This window comes from Neopelma chrysocephalum, unplaced genomic scaffold (genome assembly GCF_003984885.1).
Source record: "Neopelma chrysocephalum unplaced genomic scaffold, ASM398488v2 Primary Assembly neopelma1_96778, whole genome shotgun sequence".
Classification (NCBI taxonomy): Eukaryota; Metazoa; Chordata; class Aves; order Passeriformes; family Pipridae; genus Neopelma; species Neopelma chrysocephalum.
Window position 1 is genome coordinate 379,482 of NW_020925422.1, and position 23,229 is coordinate 402,710.

The 23,229-nt window shown below is 37.9% G+C and overlaps 1 protein-coding gene across 1 annotated transcript in view; it reads left to right on the forward strand.

The window, feature by feature from the left end:
* Positions 1-23,229, forward strand: part of DTWD2 (DTW domain containing 2) — a 68,289-nt gene that overhangs the window by 14,881 nt on the left and 30,179 nt on the right. The window contains exons 3-4 of the mRNA XM_027709434.1: positions 4,112-4,206; positions 21,512-21,701. Coding sequence (XP_027565235.1) covers positions 4,112-4,206; positions 21,512-21,701 — 285 coding nt within the window. The remainder of the gene's footprint in view (positions 1-4,111; positions 4,207-21,511; positions 21,702-23,229) is intronic.

The window sequence follows — 23,229 nt, forward strand, 5'->3', positions numbered from 1 at the left end:
AAGCTAAGAACATCTTACAGTGTTTTTTGAAAGTGTTCGCAGGTGATGTTTTTGATTCCATAACAGCAGGGACGTACCTGACAAGAGGTAAGTTCCATTTGCTTGTAGTTGCTCATACTAAAAACAGAATCACTCTTGAATGCAGATAAGCCTACTGAACTGCATCTGATCCTTCAATCTGCCACTTCATTAAAAGTACACTCAGTTTCAAAAATATCTCATTGAACTAACCAGATAGTGAATGTTTTTCCCTTACTGCATGTCAGCCCCAACTGTCATCCTTCATGTGCTTCATTATTTATTGTCTTTGGAAGTCTGCAGTGCGGTAAAGTAAGCCTTCAACTACGGTTAAATGATGCTGTTGAGACTTGTATTCAGGCAAGACAGTAATGTAGAAAGTCAGGAGCAACATTCCCGGTGCCTGATTAATGTGACTAAGTCTCTACATTCATACTTTCCAGAGACTGTATTGCCAGAAAGACCTGTGCATGTGTCACCTATTGTGAAAGAGAGAGGAACTGTAGAACAGTGGATCACAAGTGAGGAATTATTTGCACAATAGGTACATGAATTAATTAGATTTTTATTTGTGAAGGAATCCAGAATTCAGCATTCCGTATCAAGGGGGCAAATACTTATTTTCAGATGGTACTGTTATTGTACCATTATTCATTGTGAGAGTAATTTAAAAACTAAATATAAAGAAACCCAGCATCAGGACTAGTGCAAAGGTGAAAGATTTATATGGCTAGTAATTTATTTTTCTTCTTTGCATATAGATAAATTTATATGTAAATATATATATATGTAGAAGTAAAAAAAAATTTGCAATTTTTCCTGTTTCATGCCTACTCATGTGATCCACGGGACTGGTCAGTGACACAACTAAGAGTATAAACCCCTGTACACTTTTGCCTTACTTTTGCCTTACTTTTGCCTTTGATCATTCTTGATGTGACTGCCAGTACAATGTAGGCCATTATGTGCTTTTCAGAACCTGGATGCTAGGTATAAGTTGGGACAGAACCCCTAAAGCATAGCAGAGGGTATCTGTTTAAGTTGTTTTCATTCCCTGCCTTCTTTCTTTCTGTAAGAGTAAGAATTTTCTGTGTTAAGCATCTGAGAAGAAAATTTAGATTGTGTGTATTTAATGATTCTATGTATTGATCTAATGCCAGGAGTTAGCTTTGACTTGCTCGTTATAGTACTTCTGCTGTATAGTATTCCTTATTGAGCAGTAGGAATCAAATGTAAGGGGGAAATTCTCGCTGCTTGTCCTAACAATTCAGAAAAAAGAAATGGAGGAAATATATATCTCCTGGCTTTAATAAATATTTTTATTAGTTTGAACTGTCCTGTTCATTGTCGATGGATAATGCTGTGGTAACCAAAATTACCACAAATTCCCAGAAAAGAAAAAGAACAACGAAAGTAAGTTGTTTTGAGTCCAGCTGGAATGGAATTAACTTTCCACGTGGCAGTCACCACAGTACCATACCACCAGTGTTTGGACTAGTGCTGAGCAGTGCTCATGCAGCGTCAGGACTGTCCCTCCAAAATGCCCACAAAGGCCAGTAGCCTGGGGGTGGACAAGAGACTGAGGTGACATGGCCAGAACAGCTGACCCAAGCTGACCAGAGGGATGTTCCATACCATATGACACAGTAAAAGCTGGGGGTGGGTGGGTGGGGAATGGCACCTGTGATTAAGACATTTGTCTTCTGTAGGAACTGCTACACCAGCTGAGGCTCTGCTTCTGAGGAAGTGGTTGGACTTGAACTGCTGATGGGAAATAAGAATAAAATATTTTTATTTTCCTTTGCTTCCACCCATGGCCTTTTTGACCCCAGAGTTCATTTTCATCTTATTTTCTCCCCTCTGTCCTGCTGAGAAGGGGGAGTAACAGAATGGCTGGTGGGCACCTTGGCTGGAGGCCAACCAAGGTCAGCCCACCACATAAGTCCTCCAGTCCTGTTTCTGTTTATATACTTTAATAATCAAATAATTAATAAGCAAAGAGTTGCAAATCACTGCTAGAACACTGAGAAGAACAAAGAGAGTAACTGCTCACTTTCAAACTAGTAAATGGAAAATTGTTGGTAGGATAACAAATAAGTTATCTATAGTTAAATACGAATTCTTTAATGAAGAACATTATAAACAAATGAAACCTTTTTTAATGTTTGTTTGACTTAGCTGTTCTTAAGCTTCTGTTCTCAGTTCCTTTCAGCTTTACATTTTATGTTTTATCTTCCTATAAGCATATATTGGTTTTAGGTTGGAAAACTCAATTTTCTATTTTGGTAAAAGAATGTATTTATTTGAATGAAAGGTAATTCTGAAGTAATGACGTGACATTGGACGGAACAGTTGAATAACTTTCTCCTGACTGCTGATAGCTCTTTTGGTTTTGCTTATCAGAGGCAAATAATTGATTTTCCAAGTCCTTTATTGCCACTTGTTACATTCTTATGGAGAAGGGAGGCTTCTGACTAGTGAGTTGGAATGTTATTTAATTATGGTGAAATAAAAGGAAGTAATACTATGACACTGTTGATGGCTGATTCTGCTGTTCTGAGGTAGAAGAAATTGATGTCAATTTAAAGACTACTTCTCCTTCCCTTTGCTGGCACTTCACTCCCAAGGTACTTTGATCTTCATCTGTCCCTAGGAGACATTACACTGCTGCTGCCATGAGAAATGGTGGTGGATGTAGCAGAACAACTTACTCCATCAACTCCACGATGTTTTATTTATAGAGGATCAGTAGATAAGGATCAGAAAAAGTAAAATGAATAAAGGTTTTAAGCAATAGTAATAAAAGTTTTCACAAAACTATTTTAACAGCAGTTTGGTAGCAAGACAATGTGAGAGTGCAGATGGCTGCACATTGATGCTTGTGAAAGTAACATCTGCCCAGAGTGAGTTAATCAGAGCCTCATGTTCACATGTTCACAAATATTGTGTTTTTGTGATGAGGCTCTTAAATCAAAAGACAGACCAAAAGCCCCCTGGGTTTTCATTAATGAATCCTGTAGTTTAGGGATTGATGTTTGGATTTTCATGGTCTGAATCATGAGACATTCAGATTGTAAGACATGCACTGTATTGAAAGAACTCTTTCTTTTACTGGTTTTAGGGCTTTCATAATCTTCGCCTAACATCTAGTGCCTTGCCTCCTGCTAGATTCAGCTAATAACCTTCCTCTGTTTATCTTAGGATAAATAAAGTAACTGAAACTTTCATTCTGTGTTTTTGTGTTTGCTTTCTGTTGCTTCCATTTCCTTGATGGGAAAACAAAAATTGACATCCCACAAATGAAGCTCAGTTTGCATTAGTTCTTGTCTAGACAAAAAGTTTGTTCCCAGCTGTGTTAAATAAAGCACCGAAATAAATGGCTCTGTTTGATGAGTAGATAGTTTGTTTCAGCTGTTATTACTTCACTCTTCCTCCACTTTCTGAAATCCTGCTTCCATGTAGCTCTCTTTAATGCTCTGAGATCTGAAGAGTCCCTGCTCCCCACCCAAGCATGATGGTCACCTTCCTCTCTGTGTCACAAAGATGTAGGCAGATGCCTGGTCAATACAGCCTGAATGGCGTAAGTTGAAGGATTCATGGCAGTGTAGGTGTCATTGTCCTGGTTACTGTGAAATGAAGTGACAGCGGAGTGGAGATGTTTGCATTTCACAGTGTCTGGTCTGATGCACCCAATGCTTTTATTTTTAGCATCTGTTTGTGGAAATCAAGCTCTCCTCTCATTTTCTAGTATAGAGACATTAGCTCCCCAGACTGTTACATCATTAATGCTAATGCTGGTTTTTTGCCTATTCTTTATTTGTCTGAGAAGTTTTGTTACTGTTTTTGATACTGTTAGCCTAGTTAAAATTTAAGCTGATGATCATAGTTAAGACTAAGTTCAATGCTGTAATTGAAACAATACAATTTGTAGCATCAAGATTGGGTATTTTTCTTGTAGATTGTTTTTTCTTGTTATGTGGTAAGGTTCTTTTCTGTATCTGTAGTCAAAAGAATTTGATAGAAAATGAAAACTTTAAGCATTCATAGAAGCCTTCCTTGATTTGATTCAAAAGTAAATTTTCTTTTTTTACAGGAAAGTCGAGTGTTAAGGACAGTACCTTTGCTAGCAGCTTGTCTCCCTCCAGACAAATGTAAAATTTTGGTTGGTCGACGTTTTAGTGAAGACAGGTGAGCAGGATTGTCTGTGCATTTTCTGGTTCTCTGTAAACTATAGAGAAAGACATTTTTTTCAATGTCTTTATTAACAACCAACAGTGTTCCTAATTTTTATTTCAAGTGTGCATATTCACTTTTGATACAAGCTTCTGATTTCCCAAGGTAGTCAGAAACACTTGATATTCTTCCTCTAGGTTGTAGTATTTATAATCTCAGTTTTATACTCTTGAATGTTCGAACAGCTACTCTCAAACTCTTGGCTGTTTGCAGTTCTGTTCTTACCTGGTACTAGGTTTGTCTTGCTATTCTGTTTGGTTCTTCCTTTGATTTGCTTTGTCTGACTAGCCATTTGGTGTCACTGAAGTAAAACTAATAGTTTTTACTCAAGTGTGGGAATTTGACAACCCCATGGTGAAAAACTCTTAGTGAATGTAGTTTTTTCAAAATCTTTCCTCTCTCTCTAAAATTAATTATAAGAAAGTATAGCTTTTGGAGTTTCTTAAATTATTTTTTCTTCTAATATTCTGAGACCTTGGAAAATATTGCTCTCCCATGTAACATCTTTAATCTTCATTAGATGAAGCAAAGTCTTAGAAACCAATTCTTGGTACAAATGCCAGTGAAATTTTACTACATACATTTTCAGTAAAGCAAATAGAAATCATGAAGGAAATTGAAGGAAATTGATTCTAAAATTGAGCTTAATCCTTGGAGAAAACTTTCTGTAGAGTTCAGTGAACAAAAATGTTGTGGAAGATAATTCAGAATGGTGCTTCCACATGCTTGTGCTGCTCGTATACTAATTAGAAAACATTAGAAATACATTGCTTTTCTTTTAGTCTTCTGTGATAATAACTCTAAATAATTATCTGAAAAGTTCCAGACTACAGGGAAGTTATACTGTCTTCCTCTTAAAACCTGAAAATGAAGCAACATTTCAAACTGATATGCACAGGGTAGAATACTGTCAGTACAGTCTGCTTCTAGTAAATCTCCTTCAATTTTGTTTTTTTTTTTTTTTTTTAAGAAGAGACAATTACAGTATTAAAGCTTCTTCAAGTTTGAATACAGGGATATTTCTCTAACCTAAAGGATTCTCTTTAGGCCAAAACTGCTTGTAGGACATCTCAGCCTCAAAATAGTTTAAATAGATTCATAATTACTTACTTCCTATTAATTTTTTTTTCCATAAAACCACATTGGAGATGGTGAAAGAAGTGAAAGTTTTCCTTGGGTTAATATGAATTTTGGTGATTTGTCTTACCCAGATGGAGGGCTAAAACTACTTAGGTGGTAGTCATGGCTCCACTTTAAGCATCTGCACTATGCCTGCTTTGCCCTGTCGATGTGAGACTGGAAAAATTGAGAGTGCTCAGTCACTGAGTTTGTGCTCACCTTTTTGGGAAGAGAAAAGATGAGAAGAGGTGAAAAATTATTTTCCAGCTTTGCAATGTGTTATTTCTACATACTTTTTTTTTCTTAGCTATAAGTACATTCTGCCAATGTGTTAATCAATATTCCTTCTTTATAACAGCAAAGCAACAGGCATCTGCAGATGGTAGAAACATCTCAATGTTTTAGTGTAAATGGGAAGGGCTGTACTGGTCCCTGCTCTTCTCTTAGGGTGAAAATCTCTGCTAATGGGATTTTTAAAGCCTTATAAATTGCAGTAGTCCAGCTGATGTTTTGTGACATATTAAACTAAACAGGACTTGTTTGTTTTCTAGATTTCTTAAAAGCCATGCTGTCTGTAAGCAATTTGGTAGCTGCTGTACAAGCAGCTTAATCAACCTTGCCCCCTGTTCTTAGTTACTTTGAAGAAATAAATTATTAAAGAATGCTCGTTGATGCATATTAGAAGTATCATTGTTTTGAAGCACATTAAGGCCATACTTTTGCTTTTTTTTTTTCCTGACAGTGTGTGATAGTGTTTATGTCATATGCTGCTTCCACCGTAAGTGCATGATTTGGAAGGGAATAAATCAGTATAACTCAGAATCTCTGCTTGCACTGATCTTGCATGTGAGCAGTGCCTGCAGGTGGAGGGGTAACGTGGTGCACGCATTGTTTCTCCACGTACATGTAGAAGCCCTACCATGCAGCAGACCTGTGAAAGTGATGACCTTGATGGTTGCCCATATTTTTGTAAATTATCAGCATAGAATGGTAGTGCACATACTTGTATTATCATGGGATCCAGCAGCTCTTGGCAACAGATCCATAAACTTAGAACACTTCAAGGCAGCCTTTGTGAACAGAATTAATTGTCATTATGGATTTGAGTGGAAAGTAAGCTGTACACAGCAGCTGATTGGTTTTGGTCTCCATCGCAGCCGCTCCAGCAGTGGTGTGCCAACCGGCAGACTGACTGTTGTGAATCTGTAGCTGTCAGAGGAGGTTGCTTTCAGGGGGAAATTTACGTACCATCTCAGCTGGGCAGCTCTTTAGTCTTCAGTACCCCTCTATGGAAGGAGAAGGCAAGTTTGTTATTCAAGTGTGTCTTGGTTATTTTTCCTATGCTTTGTCATCAGCATCCAAAATGTATGAGGAGCGCAGAGGGATTTTATGAGGAGCTCCACACAGAATTGCGTCCTCTAGAAGAAATGTCATGATTTAAATGAAAGCTTAACATTTAGACCTCTGATGTTTATGACAGTAAGACTGAAAATCAGAATTTTATTTTTTATTAAACTTATGTTTGGATGAAAGTGTAAACATAAAGCACTTTTTTTCCCCTTGTTTTTTTAGCATTTCCTCTACTCAGTTCCTTCTTGGGTACACCTTTTCTTGTGGTTGAAGCCAAGAAACAAATTATATAGATTAAATTTACCTTATTCTTGATGGACCTATATTGCAGAAAAGCTAAAGAACCAACTTTTCGAAATCTTTCCAGAAGTTGATATCTTCAACATAGAATTGATAAAAAGAAATGGTAAAGATGAGAAGTGATTAATTTTTTTAAGAGCTAATATGTCATCTTTCCCAGTCTTGTCCATTCTTCCTGTAAGCTGACATTTTAATTCTACTGAAAATATGCAATGTTTGCATGGTGACTTGGCTCATCAGATGGCTTTTCTGAAATAAAAGACCAGTTCTGTTGGTTAACTGGATTTTTTTTCCCCAAGTACTCAAAAGACTGACATTTTTTTTGGTATTGATTACATTAGTATCAGATACTTGGATGAATCTTTGATGTACCAAAGTGATTAAACTAAAACCAAACAGTTTGGCATAAGTACTTCATCGTGGTTTCACCCCAGCCAACACCAAGCCCTACGCAACCGCTCCCTTATTCCCCCACCAGCAGGATCGGGAGAGAATCAGAAGGCTGAAAGCCAGAAAACTCTTGGATTGAGATAATGACAGTTTAATGGGGAAAGAAAAGGCTGTGCACACAAGCAAAGAAAAACAAAGAACTAATTCACTGCTTCCTGTGGGCAGGCAGGTGTTCTGCCTCTTCAGGAGAGCAGGGCCCCATTGTGTGTAGCAGTTACTTGGGAAGACAAAATGCCATCACTCTAGATCTCTCCTTCCTCCTTCTTCCCTCCAGCTCTATAGACTGAGCATGATGTCATATGGTCTGGAATATCCATTGGATCAGTTTGGGTAACCTGTCCCAGCTGTGTCTCCTTCCAACCTCCCACCTTCCTTGCCGGCATGGCAGTGTGAAAAGCATATGAAGGCCCTTGCTCTGTGTAAGCTCTGCTCAGCAATAGCAAAAACATCTCTATGTTATCAACTCTGTGTTCGGCACAAATCCAAAATACAGCCCCATACCACCCACTGGGGGGAAAGTTAATGCTACCACAGACAAAACCAGGGCATACTTACACAATGTAAGTGGTGGTATTGTAAAAATAGCCTTTTTATGAGTTGTTAATATTTGCTGTTTTCTTTCCTTTGCTTAAAATGGAATGTAATTGTTAGTATACATGAGCAGGGGCAGTTAATAAAAGGTTTTGGGGAGGATAGAGGGGTGGCTGGGGTATTTGTTGTCTTAATTTGTCTGGGTAATTATTCTTTCCTGGATACAGAGTTAAGATGTAATTTATATCGCTGGATAGACGCTTGCAGTATGGTTTTCTGAAACTGCAATTACAGAAGCATTTACATTTGAAGGATGTCTATTAAGATTCTCTCTATAAATGGATGAAATTTCAAAAAAGGGGAATGAACCGGGGCATGGGAAAAAAGTGTGCTAATGCCTTTTCCTAGCATTAGGATTGTATCTCATAATTGCAGCATACTTGAGCAGTAGTTTTGCTATTCGTTATGGAAATGTTAGGGCAAAAAACAACTGTAGTCTCATATTCATGAATAAAATATAACATTCTTTTTAGGCTACTAATAAAATTTTGTAGGCAACTGATTTTGAATAATAATACTGTTCCACTCAACAGGAATTTTGGGCATATATTGAACAGCGATAGCAACTATTTCTGAAGCCTAACGTAAAAAATTTGAATTATTTTAATTTGATATAATAGTTTTATAAACAACCTTGGCACTATTGCTTTTGAGTTTCATTTTTTACTTTGTGACTGTTTGGGAGGAGTGGTTTTGCTTTATTTTATTTTGTTTATTTTAGTTTTCTGAAAAGGTAATCTTATTCTCAGACCTTTCCTCCTTGCAAATATACTTTGTTAATTCTGTGATTAAATTATGCATTCTAATGGGTGATCACTTAAAGGAAAACAGATGCAAATATCTCTGCATCCACCACCCCATTACTTAGGACAGTGAGAGGGCAGTTACAAATTTATCTGCATTGCTCTCAATGCAATGCAATGTCAAGCTACACAAAGCGTCAGATTCTGCACCTGGGATGGGACAGCCCTGGCTGTGTGTATAGACTAGGGAATGAGAGGCCGGAGAGCATTGCTGTGGGAAGGGACCTGGGGGGTCCTGGTCGATGGCAAGTTGAATATGAGTCAGCAGTGCCCTGGCAGCCAGGAGGGCCAACCGTGTCCTGGGGGCATCAGCCAAAGCATCGCCAACCAGGCGAGGGAGGGGATTGTCCCACTCTGCTCTGCACTGGGTCAGCCTCACCTTCAATATTGTGGCAATTTTGGGCACTGCAATATAGAAAATACATTAAGCCATTAGAGAGCTTCCAAAGGAGGGCAATGAAGATGGTGAAGAGCCTTGAGGGGAAGCCATATGAGGAACAGCTGAGGTCACTTTTTGTGTTCAGCCTGGAGAAGAGGAGACTGAGGGGTGACCTCATTGTGGTCTTCAGCATCCTCAGGAGGATGTGGAGGGACAGGTACCAATCTCTTCACTCTTGTGACCAGTGAGAGGACTCAGGGAAACAGCATGAAGTTGAGTCAGGAGGTCTGGCTCAGGAGAAAGTTTTTCATCCAGAAAGTGATTGAGCAGTGGAAGAGGCTCCCAAGCCTGACAGAGTTCAAGAAGCATTTAGACAACACTCTTAGCACCTGATGTGATTCTTGGGGTGTCCCGTGCAGGGCCAGGAGTTAGACTTAATGATCCTTGTGGGTCCTTTCCAACTCAAAATATCCTGTGATTCTGTGATATCTCAGTATAGTTGTGAGCTCTGCTATAGTTCAGTAGTTTGGATCAGAAATTAATTGGAGCACTTGGAAAAATTTGTAACTTCAGTTTTGGAGTAATAAAATGTAACTTATTTCTGTTGATTTTATAAAGTTGTTTATGGTAATTACATACAGTAGGTATGGCGCTTTCTAGTGCTTGTTGAGAAAGAAAAATTCTTACTGTATCAAATAACTAATTGAGTCTTGCCACTTAACAAAAAATTTAAAGCTATTTATTCAGGTAAGTTTTTTTTCATGTGCTTTGCTGTCATTGTGCTATCAAACTAAATTTGCACATTTTTTTCTGCTTATCTCAGTCAACAATGACCAGATGCTGGCAGAGATCATTGGCTTGTCACAGCTTCTCTTGGTTCTGTGTATGAGAGTAATTAATGCTGGCTAACTGAACATGTGTTGTTTTACATCTGAGACTGTACTTGACCATATCAAATTTCACATTCCTCAGTATAATTTGGATAACATTCTCTCTGGCTAATTTTCCTTTGAATACTACAGCCTTCAGCTTTGCAATCAGTACATAGCAGTAGCTTGCTGCCACTCCTTCCTCCTCATACTTTTCCTCTGCCTTAGTTTGTGCGCTGTCCATGGGCTGCAGCTCACTTCTGGGCATATCCACAGGGGACACTTGCAGCTTACTCTCTACCAAAACCTTGACATGAACCCAACACAGCGTATGATATATAAAGGGAGATGTTATTACTCTCTACAACTACTTGAAAAGAGGTTGTACTGAGGTGGGTGTTGGTTTCTTCTCCCAGGTAACAATGAACAGACAGAATAAGAGAAAATGACCTCAAGTTGTGCTTCAATGAGAGGTTTAGATTGGGTGTTAGGAAAATTTCTTCACCGAAAGGATGGTCAGGCACTGGAACAGGCTGCCCAGGAAAGTGGTTGAGTCACCATTCCTGGAGGTACTTAGAAGACCTGCAGATGTGGAACCTGGGGATATGGTTTAGTGGTGGACTTGGCAGTGTGTCCAGTTAGACTTGATTGTCTTTGAGGCCCTTTCAAATGTATAGAATTCTATGATCCTATGATTCTGTGATCCTTTTCCTAATGTTTCTGTTCTTAAAGATTATGCTTCACAGTGAAGCATAGAAGGTAGAAGAGAAAGACTTGATATTATGGGCTTTTTGTTTTCAAATGTGCACTGTTGCTTCATGCAGGGAAAGAACTGTGCAAGTGAATGTAGTGACCAGGAGCTGTGCTTCACCAGCTGTGTAAGATAATGTGGAGGTTCGAATTTGCCTTAGCAAGATGATGCCTCTGGGCCCATTTCAGCAACAGCTTTGTGAATTAGTGCCAAAATTTGCACTGAATTGTTTTTCTTTTTTCACATTGAGTAAAAAGTAGAAGTTGCTTGGCATTAGTAATTTATTCTCCTTGTTTCACTTGGAAATAATTTGTTGTGAATGCTTTATGTTAATAGTGAAATTAATTACATTAGGCCATTACAGATGAGAAACAGGTGCATTACTTCCTTGAAGCAAAATATGCAGCTTTTTCAGAGAAACAGTAATGGATGCTATTTATGTTAAAGTGATATAGCATTTCTAGATACAATAACTGCTGCTGCTGTTTCAAATACATAGTTTATTTCCTGCACTTCAGTTTCTAATTTGCTTGGATATTTTGGCTGTTTTTAGAAGTTTTGCTCTGAACTCCTTTCTCTGTAAAATTCTCTGCTTTGTTTTCTTGTTATACACTGAGCTAGAATTAAGGTGTGTGTATATATGTGTGTGTTTATATATGTGTGTGTGTGTGTGTGTGTATATATATATATTTCCTACCCAGCTGGACTTGTAACTTCAGAAATTCCTTCCCCTCCTTGCCATTGCATTCATTTTCAAAACTAATCTGCCAATGTCACCAAATATGATTGTGGACATACTGGTTAGAATAATCAGGTTTTTACATGTGCAGGTTGGTTGAAAACCATTTTTTCTAGAAAAGTGTGTACTTTGATAGTACAGGCAGGAAATAGTTTTCCTTTTATTACTAGCTTATGTTCTATTTTTGCTTTAAGCACAGTATATGAGAAGGGAGAAGTAAATTGAAATTGAAGTAATAAAAGACACAATAAAAACAACCCATTTTTACCTATTATTCCTTTTTATTCTAGTTTATTAAATGTTGCAGGCCAGCTCCACTTGTCACAGTAATATCAAGCACTAGGGTACCAGTACAAACTCACCTTTGTTTTATTTCTATGTTATGCTGTAAAAGTGAATGTTATTTGGAGGCAGTAGTAATGATGTTTTTTTTACAGGGGAACTCAGAAGAACTTTTGCTAGAGAAGTTTTTTATATACATATTTTCGTAGAATAAAAAGGGTTATTTAATAAACTGTATTTATGACCTCTTTCCCTAGTAAATGTTAAAACATTTAGTTATAAAATTACAGGTTTCAAAACCTTAAAAATATCTGTCATTATTCGATCTTTTGACCAATTTGTGTATACAATTAACATATTTAAAAGTGAAGAACAAAAATAAAGAGTGTATTAGAGAGTAAATGTCATTTATCTACAAAAAAGTAGATAAATGATAAAAAAGTAGATAAAAAAGAGGTTGATATCTCTTGCTGGGTATCTCTCATGCTTCAGTCCTGATCCTAAGGGCATCTTTCTGAATGGGGAAATGACAGAGGATAGTTGCCTTTATTTTTATTCATTTTATTACTTGATGGGAATTACTACCTTATGGGAATTATGGCAGTCAGCATTTCTATGTTCTCCCAAGCATGGGAGTTTTGAGAGAGAGCAAGTTACCTTCTTATGACTAAGGTGAAATAGTAAAAATGACAACAAAAACTGAGAAGTTCCCATTAACATGATGGTTTTCTACCAATAATAAATTAGCATCTGTTCTTTAATATTGGTATTGTTTGCTACTAAGTGGCAGTGTTGGATTTTTAAAATTTGAATGCTTGCCTTTCACCTTGGCAAAGTTTAATACATCTCTGTGGAACTAAAACCACTTACAGAGTTTGAGAGCAACTGACTATGAATGTGTAATAAAAATGTTTATGATACAAAACTGGGATTGTGAGATAAGATAGTGTCTAAATTACGCATCTCAAGAGCATAGATCCCAGAAACAATGAAATGCTACTTGTCTTAAGTACAATCATGAGAATGTATAAATCTGCTATGACAAAGCAGTTGGATGTAATTGAGGCATGAATGAAACATCTGAATAGTTCTGCTCTAGCAGAGATTGTTATCAGACTAAATGGATTATAAAGGCCTTCAATGCCTGCTGCATACCAAACCCAAAGCTGAACAGTGGTTTGTATGAGAAGCAAGTATTGCAAATATTTCTTTTAAGAGTTCAAGTCCATAGTTGCACCTTACAGCATGTCTTTTAAATTGTATCATCTTCTTGAACTTTACATTAACTGTTGGTCATGGAAAGATGGCTAACAGATGAGAAATTATGTGTTGCTGTACTTATAGAAAGAAAGTGATTATCTTCAGACTAATCTTATTTTTCATTATTGCAATAAGAACTGAATTGAAGTGGATTACTTCAAGTGTAAATGATAAAAATTGATTTCTCTTGGGAATTCCAGCATTTTCTTAAGTCTGCAAACTGCTAATGACAGTACTGGAAACATCATGATATATGAACAGAGGATATTTCTTAAGCATAGTCAGTATGGAGGATATTCCTTCAATTACTTGAAATAATTGTGTTTTAAGAACAAGATCAGGTAAACACCAACATTGGCCGCTGATATTCATTATATATGTACCGTAGAATTATAGAATACCAAGGTAGAAGGGGATCTCAAGGATCATCTGGTCCAGACTTTCTTGGCAAAAGCAGTCTAGACAAGATGGCCCAGCACCCTGTTCAGCCAAGTCTTAGAAGTCTCCAACTTTGGGGAGATTATTGCAATGTCTAATTTCACTGTGAATTTTTTTTTCTCTTTTGTCCAATTGGAATCTCTCCTGATGTAACTTGTATGTAGTACCCCTTGTCTTTTCCTTGTGACTCCTTGTAAGAAGAGTGTGTTCATCTTTTTTGTAGGCACAATTTAAATACCGAAACACGGTGATTAGGTCTCCCCTAGGCCTTCTTTCTCAAGGCAGAAAAAACCCAGTTCCCTCACCCTTTTCCCATCTGGCAGGCTTCCTGGTTCTTTGTGTCCCTTCTCTGGACCCTCTCCAGCCTGTCCACATCTTTTTTATATTATGGGAACCAAAACTGAACACAGTATTCCAGGTGTAGCCTGACAAGTGCTGAGTGAGTTAATTACTTCTCTGTCTATGCTGGTGGTGTCCTTGTTGATGCAGCCAACATCCTGTTGGCTTTCTCTGCCACAGCAGGACAGTTCACTCAGACTAAACTTGTTGTCCACCAGGACCTCCAGGTTGCATTCCACAGAACTTCTCCTCAGCCGGGTAGATCCCAGACCATGCTGCACTCGTGGATTATGTTTTCCCAAGTGCAAGACGTTATAGTTGTCTCTGTTGAACTTCATATGGTTCTTGTTAGCCCACTCTTTCAGCCTGTCCAGGTCTTCCTGCAAGATGACGCTCTCTTCCAAGGTGTCCACTTGCCCACTCGGTTTGGTATCATCAAACTGATGCTATGTATATTTGATGTATATGTACATCAAATGCTGCTATATGTAGAAGCATAGTTGAAGAAGTAGGGATAAAAAGATAATCAAGATGCCATAGTTACTCTCCTGCGAAAGTGAGATCAGCTGCAAGTAGGCCTGGTATTAATAGCACTTACAGGAGAGTCTGCAGAGTTCTCTGTAGATCTGTTTGAACATGTGAACTTAACTTATTACCATTAGAAGGCCTGAGAGGTTTTGTTCCTGTTTAGTTTGCATCTTTATTGCTGGAGTTATTATTTCTTTTCTTGTCCTCTATGGTTGTGCAGAATAAGTTAGTTTCATCTCTCTTGTTGTTCTTGCTAGTGGACTTTCTGCAGAATTTTGTGGGGGTTTTTTTTGTGTGTAGGAAAGAACATTGCATTTTAATTGCAGCAGAGGACTTTTTGAGATGGTCTGTATTCTAATGTAAGAGCTGACTTGTGGGTTGATGCTGCTGGTGTTGCCCACATTATTCCATTGAAAAAGTCAACTGTGAAATATTATTTTTGAGGTTCTACTTATTGCTAATTTTATTTATTACTAATTCTTTCTCTCGATTGCAGACCAGTGGGATGGGTCTTGTAGTACTTGTTTAGTCTTGTGCTATACTTTTATAACCATTCTTAGTGTCTTAGAGAGTCCCTGTTGGATCTGTGTTCATGTTTGCTTATACTTCTTGTATTTCATACAGTTTATGACATCAATGAAGTGTTCAGGATATGGAAAATGTTCTCATTGCATTGCTGTATTTCATTTTCTGATTTGTTTTTTCCTTTCATACTTATTTGTAGTATTGCCCACCAATTATGTGAATAGCTTTTGTTTTTAAAATTCTGTTGTCTTTGTTTGGAAAGCTTGTTGGAGAATCTCTGCTGGTTTTTAGCAACCTAGAAATGGTTAGAAAAGAAAAATCCAAGCTATCTGATTCTTCATATGCCCCCGCTTTAATCTTTTGTTCCTTAGTTTTTACTTGGAGACACACAGAGAAAAGAACAAATCTTGCTCTGCCTTGCAGGCTTCAGAAAAAGTAAAGCTTCCTTTTACCTGAATGTATTTTTCAAGTAAGCTCTTTTTCTTTAACATCCAGCACATATAATTTAAAGTCCCTTTAATTCCTACCACGTGTCACTTCCATCACTTAAATCACATTTTAGTAATTATTTTTCACATAATCACAGAATATTCTGAGTTGGAATGGACCCTCAAGGACCATTGAATCCAACTTGTAAGTGAATGGCCCCTGTGGGGATCAAACCCACAACCCTGGCATTATTAGCACTGTGCTCTAAGCAACTGAACTAATCTCAGGGTTTATATTGCTTAGTACTCACTTACACTGATTAAGGAACCTAAATAATCCCTTTACAGGCAACTAAGTCATGTTCATTATCAGGTCCTTTCAGATGACATCAACTAAAAACTATTATAAACTCTTGTAGTTTATATGGTTTATGTATATAGCATATATATATATACATATACATTTATATAGAGAATAATATTTCTGAAAGAAAAACCCATGCTGTATTCTTCTTCCCCCTCCCACTCACAATTAAGAGCTCAGTCAAATGATTGCCTTGGCTAGGGGTGAAATGTTACACATCTTTTTTCTTGTTACATATGTATGAGTGAATTGTGTATATTCCTAATTTCATTTGCTATAATATAGGTTTGCTATATTCTTTTGAGATTGTTACTTAAGGATGGAGATTCATGGCTTCCAAGTCTTAATCATAACAAATCTACATGAAACTTTTGATAAGTATTTTTAATAGTGCATGAATACGTGTAACATAAAGTAAATGAAGGCTGTGCTTAGTTGATTGTGTTCATGGCTTTTAAGTTAACATAGGACAATTTTTGTATTTGAAATTCTTTGTGATCCACTGTTTGAATGAAAAAAGTTGTTTGTGAAGTAGCTTGAAAACAAAGTAATTCTAAAGCCTACAGAGGGTGGAAATACACTGAAGTACAGTACCTAAATTAAGAAGTAAGTTCACATTGTCACTCAGGAGGAACAGACTGTTTAAGACCTTCTTTTATTTCTTATGTGGCAATGTTATCTCTCTTTTTTGCTCTGGCTGATACGGAATTTTAAATTCTTTAAAAGTCAACCTCTGATCTGTAGGAAGAAAAGTACTTTTTTAGAAATTCAGCTTCTCAATCTCCACTTGAAATTTGGTGGCTTCAATGAGTTTGCCATCAGCATGGCTGTTCTGACTGAAATGGAAGGTAAGATTAAAGTCCCCAACTTCTCTGAAGTTGGTAATGTTTTTCACACTAAGAAAGGCTTCTACAAGAGCAGTATATAAAGATTTAGGGCTAAGATGTGGAATAAGATGTAACTTAGAGTAGTCTCCGACACTGACCAGCAACACTGCTCTTCACTCTCTTCTTCTTCTCCCAGTTCAGCCCCTTGAGCTTTCTGCTGTGCCCCTTTACCATGCCCAGCCTCAATATCGCCTTGGACTTGTCTGCTGGTGTTGGGCCACAGTCACGTCCAAGCATTTACACATGAGGCTGAGGTTTCAAAGGTGGCAGGAAATGTCAGTGTTCAGAACACAGGTGAGAAGAAATAAAAATAAAGTAGGAACTTTTTTCACTGAAATTTCCTGAATCCAGGTTGTTATAAACTAGTGGGCAAACTCAATTGTGGAGATTGAGTGTGTCTGCCCTCTGTCTTGTATCATTCCTTATCTGCACTGCCAAAGCTACATGTCTTGATGACAGGCATGTTATATTTTGCTGTGTTCAAAGTCACAAATGTGACATGAAACTATGCATGACTGCGTGCCATAAGATGCATACTTTTTTGCATAAGAAATGCAAAAAAACTGTGTGGATGAAATTATCTATAATTGATCAGATACAAATTTAGTCTTCTACTGAGAATTTTCATTTCTTTCACAGATCTAATTAAATGCAACTGAAGAATGAACATACAAACTGTTTGAGGGAACAATTTCGTAATGGTGGTACTATATGAGTAGAAAAAGTCTAGTTGTGCTACATGTCAGTAACAAACTAACAGGAAGCAAATTTTAAAACCCAGCAAATGCAAAACCTGCAGTGGAATTAACAGAATGTATCTATATAGAAATATATTGGTATATACACATTTTTTTGAACTTGTTTTATACAAACAATTACTTTTTAAGCAACTCAATAGATGATTATGTTTCACTCATTCTTCCTGTGCTGTTCCAGTGGGAGAAGAACAAGTGTTTTTTATGAATGCAAGACGTGTTTTAATAAAGCTACTAATGTCAGTGTGAACCATAACCTAAAAGGGGTTGCACAGCAATGTATTTCTGAGTACCTTGTCCCATGAAAGGAAAGAGCACTAAATAACTCTTTATGTGCTGAATGCCACTCTGGGATTAAGTCCATGGATAGTAAACTCTCTGAAGATAGCAGCAACTCCTGCTAATTTGTAAAGTGTTGTGAGTTCTTATGGCATTATCAACCCTCAAACTTTAGGTTAAACTTGTGGGACAACTTTGCAAAATTTGTTTGAAGCAGCCCCCTGCCTTTGCTTTTGAGTATAAACTGTTGTAAATTGAAAGGACTGGTCCACCAAGGTGAACAGAGGGATGGAGCGCTTCTCCTATGAGGAAAGACTAGGAGAATTGTGATTGTTTGGCCTGGATAAGAGCAAGCTTTGGGGTGACCTAATTGTGGCCTTCCAGTACCTGAAGAAAGCCTACAAGAAAGATGGAGAGAGACTATTTACAAGGGACAGGACAAGAGAGAATGGCTTCAAACTGAAAGAGAGTAGGTTTAGGATAGACAGCAGGAAGAAATTCTTCACTGTGAGGGTGGTGAGGCACTGGAACAGCTTTCCCAGGGAAGTTGTGGATGCCCCATCCCTGGAAGTGTTCAAGGCCGGGTTGGATGGGGGTCTGAGCAACCTGGTCTAGTGGAAGGTGTCCCTGCCCATGGCAGGTGTTTGGAACCAGGTGATCTTTAAGGTCCTTTCCAACCCAAGCCATTATATGATTCTATGAGGATTCTATGATTCTTGGTGGAATATGCATTGAAAACCTGTACTTTGAAGACTAAAACTTCAGTTGTAGTGTTTGTAATATGAACTTTTGGTGCTTCATGATCACTTTGGATTTGGATTAGTTTAAAGAATTAATTATTTTAATATTTTTTTAATCCTCTAAGAGTGCTAATGATTTAAAATCTATTCTATCCTAGAATCAGAGTACTTAGCTCTTTTAACAATTGGGTTCTCAAGACAAACATGTGAAAATACTGACCAGTTTTCTAGATTTAAGCCTTGAGTGCTAGATAGCCTGTAATGAGATGACCCCTTGCTTCTGTGACAAGATTCTTGGTTAAACTAAAGTGATACCAAATTATCATAATGTAAGTAAGGTCTAAAAAATAGTGGGCAGGGAAGTTTCCATGTGCTTGGCCCAGACTTATCTTACAGATTTCCTGTCTCTGTTTTTTTCCCATTCATTTTAGAAGGAAAGATCATTACTCTTTTTCTTTTCTTTCTTTCTTTTTTTTCAAATAAAGTTGACAGTAATGAAGCAAATAGTGTTGAATCAGTCTGAACTATTTGCTGGAGGGAGAGAGCTGGCAGTGAGGATAGTCAGGTAGTGAAATACTACCTCTGGGCTTATTGGTACACTTAATTCAATTCCACTTTCATTTCAGATACTTCCTATATGGTTCTATATGAGGTTTAATCTCAGGATCTCAATGTCTCAGGCAGTGCAATCCTGCCTGAACCTAACACTCATAAAATTGTGTTTTCAAATATATTCCCAGAGACTGATAATGGAGTGCAGATTTGAAGTACACCTCGTATATACCACCTCAAAATCCATTATTAACCATTTCTTTCTTCCCTAACCTTCCCCCCGGCTCCCTAAGAATAAAGATTCTTGGTTGATTTCTGGAGAAGTGGTGCAGGTGTCCAGCTCCTGGAACTTAAGAGCTCCAGGGTCACAGTGACATTAGGAATTTCTCTGTCTGAACTTACATATTTACAGCGTGCCTCTGTCCATGTCAATGATCTTGCACCTAGTGGTTCCTGATGGGTAACATGAAGAGCCCACTTTGTGTGCTGGCTGTTGTCAATGTCATTCTGATACACCTAAGATGTACTAGCTTTCCTTTCCACTTCAGAACACAAATAGTGACATGGTATTTCAACTACATATTACTTTTTCTCCTCCTACCAAATACTCTTTATAACCTCTGAGGTACTATGCAGAATTAATTTCTTATTCTATGCCACACGCTTCAGACAGTCCACCCTTGCTTTGTATTTCTTCGTTCTTTCTGATTGAGGCAATTCTGAAAACTGTGTGATGATACTGCAGAAGTCAATTCAAGACACGAAGTGGTCTTTGTTACAAGGCCAGCCTTTTCTCAGATTCTCCCTTAGCAGTCTACTTGACTACTCCACTCTGGTGAGACTCCACCTGGAGTACTGCGTCCAGCTCTGGAGCCCTTAGCGCAGGAAAAAACATGGACCACTTGGAACGAGTCCAAGGAAGGCCACAAAGATGATCAGAGGGCTGGAGCACATCTCCTGTGAGGAAAGACTGAGAGAGTTGGAGTTGTTCAGCCTGGAGAAGAGAAGGCTCCAGTGAGACCTTATAGAAGCCTTCCAGTACCTAAAGGGGATTTCAAGAAAGCCGGGGAGAGACTTCTACAAGGACTTGTGGTGATAGGACAAGGGGAAATGGCTTTAAACTGAAAGAAAGTAGGTTTCCATTAGATATTAGGAAGAAATTCTTTACTGTGATGGGTGTAAGGCACTGGCACAGTTGCCCAGAGAAGTAGTGGATGCCCCATCCCTTGAGCGTTCAAGACCAGATTGGATTGGACTTGCTTTTTGAGTCTTAGAATGCTATTTAAATGACAATGCCTTTCATAGATTTTTATAAACTAACTTATAATGGTGTCCTGCAAAAGCTTCAGGAGTTTCCATGTACCTTAACGGTGCACTTAATGAACAGCAGTTATTGTGGTTGCGACTCTTAGAATGCTTCCATCAACGCTATCTCTGTACAATCCTAAACATCCACTGGTCAGATCATGTGACTAATACATCTGTTCTAGAACAGGCAGCAGTTACAAGTATTGAGGCCATGTTGCTGAGAACACGACTGCGCTGGGCAGGACACGTCTCAGGGATAAAGGACTACTGCCTCCCCAAGATCGTGCTTTATGGTGAACTTGCCACTGGCTACTGCAAGAGAGGAGCCCCGAAGAGAAGATACAAGGACTCCCTGAAATAACATCTCAGCCTTGGCCATATTGATCAAGATAACTGGTCTACTCTGGCCTCCACTATCTATAACGCCGCTGCTTCTTTTGAGAAAGCACGCAGGATCACTCTCGAGGAGAAAAGGCAACGCAGAAAGAATGGTGCCTTGCAGAATATACCATCTAAGGAGTTTTTCTGCTGTGCCTTTTGCAACTGGACTTGTCTGTCTCACATTGGCCTCTTTAGCCACCAGAGCACTTGTAGCAAATGTGGGTAGAGCCCTTCCCAAATCTTCGTTCGCGAAGCCTGCCCATGATGATGATTCCTGTGATATTATTGCAAATGTAGAAGCCAAGAGAAAGGAAGAAGAGAATGTAAAAATTTGGGAACTATAACTGTAATAGTTAATAGAAGTAGTAATTAAAAAAAAGATAAATTGAGACGATAGAATTTTCCAAAATATCTTGTAGGCATGGACCATGAATTGCTAATGTTCTTTATATATACAAGGTTCAAAATGAGATGATTGGAGTACTTTTAGGCCAAGTGCTTGAACAAATTTTGCTAGATACATGTTAAATTTTTGTAAACGATTCAAAACATCTTTGGTTCTAATAGACATTAGATTTAGTGATTAAAGCATTGGAAAATATTCCTGATATATTGCTTTATCAAGCTTTTGTTGATTACTTTTCTGTGTTTTTTTCCTGCTCGCAGGAGAGAGAACTAACAACTTCTGAGGTGTTGGAAATAGAAAGTGGTACCTGAGAAGGGGACATTTTAAGTAAAATTTGGGGAAAATGAGTGGGAGCTCATAACTTAGAGTATCTGGAAGTATGTGTCTGTCATGAAAACTTTCAATAATTATTTTAATTTTGTTTCTGTGCATGGAAGGTATCCTGAATTAGCAACCGTGTGCAGGAATCCCAATACTCTAATTTTATATCCTGGAGCTGAAGCAACCAATTTGGAAGAAGTTGCAGTGATGTCTCCTAGTCCATCTGTTATGATCATCATCGATGGAACATGGAGCCAGGCTAAAGATATATTTTACAAAAATTCTCTCTTCCGTCTTCCCAAACAGGTGAGTTAAAAACCATAAAATAAAAAAATTAATTTTGTCTGATAGATGCTTGCTTTGATCAGTCAGAAGGGAGTGGTTTTTTGAGGCGGTAACCAACTGACAAGAGAATGACAGCTTCAACAATTATATAAAGCAATCTGTAAGACTGTAAGAAAGATGATTGTAAATATTGAGGGTTTTCACTTCCTCACTTGAAATGGGTTCTGAGTCAGTGTGTCTTACTTCATAGAGAATCATTGTTTTGCAAATTGAAAACTGATTTGTGTAGAAAATTGTAGCATGTTGTCTAAGATGTTAGAACATAGAGATTGAAATAACATTTCTTGATTGAAATAAGCATTAGTTTTCCCCTGCATAAATATTTTGCATTGCAGTGATAGGAAAGCTGAAAGTAGAATTTTGTAGCTTCTTACGAAAATGTCACACTCTTCCCCAATGTGTGGTGTCCACCATACTAAAAACTTTCTTGGCAAATGGTTGGCAAATACTGCCCTCTGGGTTGTATGAACAATAATTTTGTGTCTATTTCTTAAGTATTTCCATAAGACTAGGATTGCTTGTGTTTATGCTATGGTATTTTCCTTGACACGGGAACTCCTAGACCATAACTGCAGAAGCATAGAATGGCCCAGGTTGGAAGCGGTCTCAGAGGTTCATCTGCTCCACCCTTTTGTGGGAAGGGAGGCCTGAATGAGATTGTGCACCACCTTGTCCAGTGATGGGTACTCCATCACCTCTCTGAGAAGGTTGTTCCAGCGTTTGATCATTCTCACCGTAAAAAAATAATTTATAATTAGATGAAACTCCTCCCAGTGCAACTTGTGCCAGCTGCCACTTGTCCTTTCCATGAGGCTCCTTGTGGAGTGAGAATCTCTCTACTCTTCATAGATACCCTTAAAGTACTGTAATACTGTGCTGAAATCCTCCTGAGCCTTCTTTTCACCATGGAGAAAAGAAGTATTGCAGAGCTAGATGAGATAGTAGTCAAATATTGAAGGTGATAAACCTGTCAAGTTTGAAGAGACTCCAGTGTTTAATTCCATTTTCAAGTGTTGACACTTGGAGTCCTAAAATTATAGCTGTGTTGCGCTTGAGAGGGCTGTTTTCCTGCTTATGGATATGTCTTCGAGACAGTTTTGAAGCAATTGGTTTAGACTAGTCTCTTACTTAAATCTCAGTATCAATCTTAGCACAACAGTTATGGTAACAGCATGTGCTGTGTATGTGTATGTGTTGTTATGATCCTGGTAAAAAGGTTACTTAAACCAATGCTGTTAAGTACTATCTGAATGAACCTAGCTACATAAATGCTCATGTGGTCTGAGCATTTGCTGAAAGTCAAAGGAATGTGGTCTAAAACCATTAGTATTTTGGCATTTTACCTACCTAAAATATTTTTAGGCCTTGTAGTGGAGCATAAAATGTAATTAGTATCTCTGAGGCTGTTAAAATGTTTATTTTATTAAAATAATGCACAGCAAAATTATGGATCATTTTACATACAAATGATGCTTTTAAAATTATGAAA